This window comes from Solanum lycopersicum, chromosome 11 (genome assembly GCF_036512215.1).
Source record: "Solanum lycopersicum chromosome 11, SLM_r2.1".
Lineage (NCBI taxonomy): Eukaryota > Viridiplantae > Streptophyta > Magnoliopsida > Solanales > Solanaceae > Solanum > Solanum lycopersicum.
Genome location: NC_090810.1, coordinates 58,854,484 through 58,862,228, shown reverse-complemented (window position 1 = coordinate 58,862,228; position 7,745 = coordinate 58,854,484). Strand labels below are relative to the sequence as shown.

The following is a 7,745-nucleotide window of genomic DNA, read 5'->3' as shown; positions in this document are numbered from 1 at the left end:
TTGTCAGTCACCACTCTTCCTCGAACTTTAGCTCGCCACTTTCCCTCTCTCGCTCGCTTCCTCTCACTTTTATACAAAAACAAGTATATAAAATGTGTTTCTGTTTGTATAAAGTGAGAAAAAATTGTATAATATACATATATTTTCGTTCCCCTCTCCCAAATTTCGCTCGTCACTCTCGCTTATAAAAACAGAGACGAATTGTATAAATACGTTTCTGTTCGTATAAAGTGAGAAAATTATATATATATATCTTCGTCCTATACATTTCTAATTATACAATAAAAATATTCTCCTGCCCGATTTTCTTTTGTCTTTCTCTCTTTCTCGTTTTATACATATACAAATTATACAATTGATTTGTATACAACTACTTTCTTTTGTATATGTATAACGTCATCTCTTGAGTTATATGGATATAGTTAAAGGACTCAAGTTTGATGGATCCGAGCTATGAAAATATTTATAAATTATTTTATGCATGATTGGATATAGAATACGTAGTACCTAAACAATTTATAATTTATGAATAATTAATACCTATATACAATAATACACAATCGGATTAAAACTTCTCTTCTTCTTTTTTCCCACAATTGATTTCTTTGTATATATATAGCGAATAACACATACTTATATTTGCTATGGAACGCAATCATACAAACTTTACTATAACATACAAATATAAATTTTGTGTTTGCTATACGTAAAAGTTGCTCTATATATATATTGACTAGCCACTGGTGAAACTAACAGATGATCTCCACATTATACATAGTTTTCTATATGATCAATCTTTCCTCCAACCTCCATATGCAATTGTAGGAAGCACTTTTACCCCGAACAATTTTAGTCGGGCTCCAGTGTGGATATCGTATAGGAAAACCAAACACACAAAAAAAGATGTATCATTCATCCAAACTCATTGTATTTCAATGCATCTAGTTATTCAAATCATCAGAGATGGAAAATGGTAGTCTAGAAAGCACACATCTAGAATCAACACTCAATTTCGAGCCCCAACTGGCTGTGGAAGGGCGAAAAAGGCGTGATCAAAAGGAAAAACAAAAAACTGGAAGGAACTCCTGGCTCGAAAGCCCCCCGTCGTCCTCCCTACTACTACAACTGACTCTTACTTGGTGTTAACCAAATATGCATCCCAACCTTGAAGCCGGTATTCACGAGCTGCTTCTGCAGGGTTAGCAGCCTTTATAATTCCACGGCCAACAATAATAATGTCACTGCCTCTATCACCAATTACCTGAAACAACAATTTTCTCACAGTGAACAGCTAGCTAATACAATTCTATCTATGTCGCGTTAAAACTAGAGCAGTTCTAATAAAACCAGCTTGAAGGTCTACAATTTCCTTATTCGTACTGATAAAGCTGCAGTTGAGGCAACTGCAGGTGCAAGTTGTTGTTCTTGCAACAAGCAGGGCGTCTTGCCACACAATCACAAATGTCAATCTGCTGGCTCATCCATGATACCAAATTATATATCAAGAAAGGGCAGTTGGTCATATAAAAATGAGAAGGAAAAATAAAAGGAATGGACAAACTATTCAGCTCTTCTGACAAACTTACAGAACTTATATTCCATTTTAATTTTTAATTCTTTGATAACTATGGTATCCGGGCCAGCATGCGCTAACCTAATAATTTCGTAATAGACCATCTAATTCAATGTAAGGTATGAAGACTGAAATGTAAGAAATGAAAAATAAGACGCGGTAGCAAATGTGACTTACTGAATTTGGAGTGTTATATTGTTGGCCTAGGGCATCTCCTCCTTTTACCAATTGAACACCAGGTGTAGCGTGGATGAAGGATGGGTTTCCAGGTCCATTGGGCCATGAAGCAGGATTCACAGAGATGAACCCAATGACAAAATCCGAGTGATCCTCGGCAATTTTTACTGCTGCTGCTGTGTAATCCCCTGTGGCTAGGTTACCCGCAGAACTCATTTCAGCAAGAAGCAGCAGGCCCCTTCCACGCGGCAATCCCTAAGTACAGGAGAACCAAATCAGATCTTAACAAAATGTTCTGTAGCTCAATAGCTAGGGTATCAGTAATAGTAAAATAAAACGAACCTTCAGTTTCAGACCATCAACAATTCCTGGACCAGAAATAATGTGTGCATTAATTACATCAGCCCAATCTAAAATGCGGAAGATACCTCTGCAGACAAACAGATCATATTAGATCAACTTGAACAACAAAAAAATAAGAATGTTAAAGAAAGCTGGCATTCCCTCACCCTTCAGCTTGCATTGTCACTGTATTTCCAATGTCAGCAAATTTACGATCTTCAAATATTAAGAAGTTGTGCTTGTCTGCAATCTACAGAAGAAAAAAAACAATAGAAAGGACTCAGATAAACTTTAAAATCCCTTTACCTTGGGGAAAACAAGCATTATTTTTAAGCCCCGTTCAATATCATCTTCTTTTCAACTTGCAAAAAGTGTCAATTAAACCCAATGTCGGCATACATTATTATTTAAGTCAACAAATACTTCCAACACGTAGTACCCTTTTATTTGGTCCATTGCTCTAGCTATCAGCTACCGCAAAACCCAGTAGGTTTGGCTCGAACACTAATTGTGTTGAAATTTTGTTGAAATTTTCATATAATATGCAGAAATAATCTATTTAGAACCCAGTAAGCAAAATGGTCCAGAACCCATAAACTAAAGATCTTAGCTTCATCACTAGCTATCAGCCTAGGAAACTAAGTCAGTTTTCAGATTAATACCTAAACACAAGTTACTCCTTGGATGCAATAGTTGAACTCTTTAAGATTAAATTTGTAATCATGCACATGTTGAAGGAATAAAGAAATACAGAAATACGGTAAACATGATCCAAAATTTTCTGCCCTGGAGCAAAATGAAGCACAAATTGCATCATCATCCACCAGAGCAGATCAATGAGCACTAGTAACTTACCGATCTAAGCTTAGAACCAAAGTCAGGAGTAAAATCAGGCAATATATCAACATGTGTTTTTAACATGCAGATTTCAGGTCCAACCTGCATAGAAAATTTGCAATAAACTTGTCAAATTATTAAACATGAAAGGCACTGACATAAATTATCGGACAAAGATCAAATAGGAAAGGAGGAAAACAGCATGATTTCCTTGTGTCACACCAAAACAAAGGAGATTTAGCACAATTCATATGCTAAATACAGCTACTGGTTGTTAACTTTATTATTCGTAAACCTCAAATGTATGATTTTTTCAGTTAATTTGAGACCCAATAGACAAGGTAATAGGGTTTCTACAACTCCTGTGACACAAATTCAAATATAACAAGAAAGAACAGCAGAGGTGCAGTGATTATTATATCTCGCCAGCACTGATCCTTGTTCGCAGAAACTATTTTACACATACAAGTTGCCTAATGCCTACTTGTATTGTTTCCTATACCTTATTCATGAACGATAACAGATAAAAGAACAAAGGTACTATTCATCACCTTGTCAGCAATATCCAGTAGTTCAGCAGCTGTGGCCACATCGGCAGCCAAACACAAATTAGTGTTCTTCTGCACCATGATTTCAAACAACTTCTTCCCAGTAGGGTTCTTTGCAGTCTTTGCCCGCTCGTCATATGGTAATCTGGTCTTGACCTTTGTTTCCTTCACTGGTGCAGGAACCGCAACCTTGCGATTCTCCTCCAAGAATTTCTTCACCATTTTTTCTGTTTCCTCTGAAACCCTACCCTTTTCCTTTAGTATCCTCACCATCTCAGTAAGTTTCACCATTGAATGCAATGTGATTCCATTATCAGCCAAATTTTCCCTTCCTCCTTGCTCTCTATCCAAGAGAATCACCAAACAAGCCACAGTCAGGGAAAAAAAATTAGCTCCAATTTCGCCAATATATCACAAATCGGTGCTAATTGAATTTCTTAAATGACACACTAACACCAAATAAGACTTGAGGCACCGAACAATCCTCTTATCCTATACAGCAATAAGTACAAACAGGGAAAAGAAAATTGACAAAGTTAACAAGTACAAACCAACAATTATACGTCACCATTTTCTTTTCACTTGTGTTAATCATGTTCATGCTTATCTCTGAACTTGACTTCTACAAACATTACGCTTGTTTTAAAATTCAATACACCTTACATTTCCATTAGTTTGACATATCATTTTGATCTAATCACACACCTCTTTTAAAATGATAAAAGTTTTCCCAATAGTTCAATCTAATATAAACTACTAGTAATTCTTTATAGTATTTCAGATTTTGATACTGAAATTATCAACTAATTTCCCCATCATCACATATTTTAAGTTATCAATTCCTTTAGATTAAGATCTTATCAAACATACTAAATATTTAAAGTTCTTAATAAAAAGTTACTTATAGAACATGTCAAACCCTGTCAAACTCTGTGAAGATCAGATTCACTTGATGTTTAAATGTATAGTGAGAGCAGGCATGATAGTAGTTGTAATAAATTATTGTCTCTGATCTATCAGACACAGAGAAATGAATAAAATAATATTCCAACCTTTTACCCTTACAATTCTTGAAAGCTTATAGCGGCATTAATGATATCAGATTTTGCCCAAAAAAAGAAGGCATATTACATAAATATGCCCTTTAACTTGGCTTCAAATCACATTTATGCCCTTCAATTTTGAATGTGCACAAATAGACACTTAAACTTGTATAAATTTGAACAAATAGACACAAATGTCATATATGTCATCCTACATGTCATTTTTTGTCCTACATGGTGTCCTACGTGTATTGTACCATGTAGGACACATGTGTTTATTTATTTAAAAGTTGAATAGTTAAAGTGTTTGTTTGTGCATTATGAAAGTTGGAGGTCAAAGTTAAAATTTGACGCCAAGTTTAGGGTCCAGTATATGTATTATGCCAAAAAAGAAACTTGTCCAGACAATGCTGACCTCAAAGCCTTACAAAATCTTTCAGCAAATTTTGGCATGATGATTTCAACTTGAAATATCCCATTTTCTTGTTTATTAACTTGACTATTTACATTGAAAGTTCAAACAGTGACTATTAGACACCCAAATGAACACCACCATCGAAGCTGCTTTTGCCCAAAAATTACTATGGAAGGTCTAAAATCTTTTGAAAATAAACATTTTTATAACCCTGGTGTCACTAAGGCCAGAACATATGCAAAAAAATCACCTAGTTGGGATTCAAACCGTGCCCGCGTAGTTATCAACCCACTTCATTAACCCATAAGCCAAAAAATGTGACTTTTGCAAAACTCTTTGGAATAAAGTTAGCTACTTTATTATTTTTCTCGGTAAGAAATCGTCCAAACACCACAAAACTGATCGACAGAGCACAAATTCAACTGTATGAGTACGGAAAAAAAAAGAAAATGGACTACCTGTCAATCATGACAACAGCATCAGTAACCTTCAATCCAACAGCACGAAGAGGAGCAGCAGTCTCAAGTACCGAAGCACCACTAGTAACCAAATCCTCAACAATAAGACAAGCTTGACCCGGTTCAAAAGCACCTTCAATAGCCTTAGCAGTTCCATAATCCTTAACCTCTTTCCTCCGCATTACCATCGGCAAGTCATGTGCAGTTGAGATACACGTCGCAATAGGCAACGCCGTGTACGGTACACCGCAAACAACATCGTATTTGGTAGATTCCGGCAGTGAACCAACCAGAATTTGTGAAATCTGACGGAGAATCGAAGGGTATGAAACGATTAACCGGAGGTCAATGTAGATTGGGGAAAAGATACCGGATTTGAGCTTGAATTCGCCGAATTTAACGGCGGCGATGTCGTGAAGCTGAAGGATTATCGACTCCATTGTTTCCGACACCATTTTCTTTGAGCTTTTAGATTGAAGGTGGCTACTGGGTAGAGTTCAAAGTTTGAAGAAAACAGCACTTTTTATAGTTACTTACTTTCATGTTGGGAAAGTAGGTAGAGGTTTTGTCTAGGGCAAATATGATACACTCTCCGAATATAATTTAGACAAATATTATAATATTAAATTAAAAAATATTGTAATCGAAAGTCGAATTAAGGTTAAAATCAAGAGTTATCATATTAAGTTACGACCTCAAACTCAAAAGTCGGAATCAAGGTTAAGAGTCAGGTTAAGGTACGGTTAGGTTCGGGAGATCGCAAGTTCAACCCATGACTTGACTCGACCTTTGAGACTAGGGTGGAGGAGGGCTGGGCTAGGAGTGAGATAATTGTATAGAATGAAAAACTAATAATAAAAAATAAATATAGTAGCTATCGTTTAATTTATTTGTGTTTCATAACAAATTACTTATCAGTCCCATATCCTAGCAAATACATGTATATTTGTCATATACACTTATAATTATATAGTAAAATTACTCTCCTGTCCAAGTCTCTTTTGTCTTTCTCTTTTTCTCTCGTTTTATACTAATTCAAATTGTATATAATTTATCTCTTTCTCGTTTTATACAGTTTGATTCAATTGTGTATTTCCTGCCCAAATCTCTTTTGTCTTTTTCGTTTTATATAAAATTCAAATTTTATGTAATCGTCATGTACACTTGTAATTATACAATTCTCTGCCAGTTCTCTTTCTTTTTTTCGTTCTTTACGCTTTGTTTTATACAATTCGCTTCAACTGTATATGTATAGCGAATTATACATATATATATTTACTATGGAACATAATTATACAAACTTTGATATAGTATACAAATATGAATTTTATGTTTGATATATGTAAAATTTACCCTAAATTATTACTGTTATTTTGATAAATTATTTTATTAGAATAATTGAAAAATAGTTCGGCTTTTACTAAGATGATTTTAATTGGAACAATATTTCACGTAATAATATTATGAATTTCATCTCTCAACAAATTAAATAATACTAATACATTTAGAACATAAAGAAAAAAAGTGACCACCAAAGTAGGGTTTTATTTTTTATTTTTTAAAAAAGTGATTGCGGTTTATCTAGTTGATATATTTTCTATAGTCATTTATTTTTATATTTGAATTCATAGTACTTAACTTGAATATTTTTTAAAAATAATCTCTTTACGCTTATAAAAAAGTAACAAATCTACTTATATTTTATCTTTTTTAATTCTATTTATAAAATTTTACTAAATATATTATTATAAATCGTAGACCAATTAAATCAACCAATCAATTATTAAAAGAAGGAAAGTGCTAATTGAGAAAAAGCACACTATTAACTTTCGGCGATTAAGGGTCCCTTTGGTCGTGTTTTAAATTAATTTGATTATTAATTAATTTAATGAAAAATCAATTTGATTTAAAATTAAAAATATAAATAATTAGTTAACTTTTAATATGATTATTTCGTAAGGTATAAATAATTTATTTACACAGTGAGTATATAGTGTATTTATTTATTTATAAAATATTCATTTATGAATTAAGTTTTTTTTTAAATTGAAGTTGAAGTTTTGTTCAAAATAATTTTTAGAGAAAAACTATGATAAATTTAATTAGTATTTTATGCATATTTGTATTGAGTCTGATTAAAATTCAATTTCGTATATTGTATAAATCATTTTTGAAAGTCAATATTTGTAATTAAAATAATCATTCACAAAGGATTGTATTTGCAATCTCTAACTAAAAATGGTGAAATTCTGAATTATTTTAATTTTCCATCACAATCTTTATCGGTATTTTACTATTACATGTTAAAACCATTGATGTATTTGCACATATAGATTATATAGCATGATGTTG

The 7,745-nt window shown here is 33.1% G+C and overlaps 1 protein-coding gene across 1 annotated transcript; it reads right to left on the bottom strand.

Annotated features, from left to right (window-relative positions):
• Positions 1 to 636: 636 nt before the first annotated feature.
• Positions 637 to 5,979, bottom strand: LOC101244927 (bi-functional orotate phosphoribosyltransferase/orotidine-5'-phosphate decarboxylase-like protein). Its single transcript, NM_001346181.1, has 7 exons — positions 5,394 to 5,979; positions 3,481 to 3,820; positions 2,948 to 3,031; positions 2,260 to 2,342; positions 2,093 to 2,180; positions 1,751 to 2,005; positions 637 to 1,261 (listed from the first exon to the last, which is right to left on the bottom strand). The coding sequence occupies exons 1-7, from the start codon at positions 5,846 to 5,848 to the stop codon at positions 1,133 to 1,135; spliced, it is 1,434 nt and encodes a 477-aa protein (NP_001333110.1). The 5' UTR covers positions 5,849 to 5,979; the 3' UTR covers positions 637 to 1,132.
• Between the last annotated feature and the right edge of the window lie 1,766 nt (positions 5,980 to 7,745).

What these genes read in the sequence shown, in the direction of transcription:
- LOC101244927 (NM_001346181.1), bottom strand. Translation starts at nt 5,848, where the DNA reads ATGGTGTCGGAAACAATGGAGTCGATAATCCTTCAGCTTCACGACATC. An exon ending in TTGGTTCTAAGCTTAGATCG is followed by an intron (nt 2,343 to 2,947) that starts GTAAGTTACTAG and finishes TTTCTTCTGTAG; the next exon opens with ATTGCAGACAAGCACAACTT. An exon ending in GTGACAATGCAAGCTGAAGG is followed by an intron (nt 2,181 to 2,259) that starts GTGAGGGAATGC and finishes GTTTGTCTGCAG; the next exon opens with AGGTATCTTCCGCATTTTAG.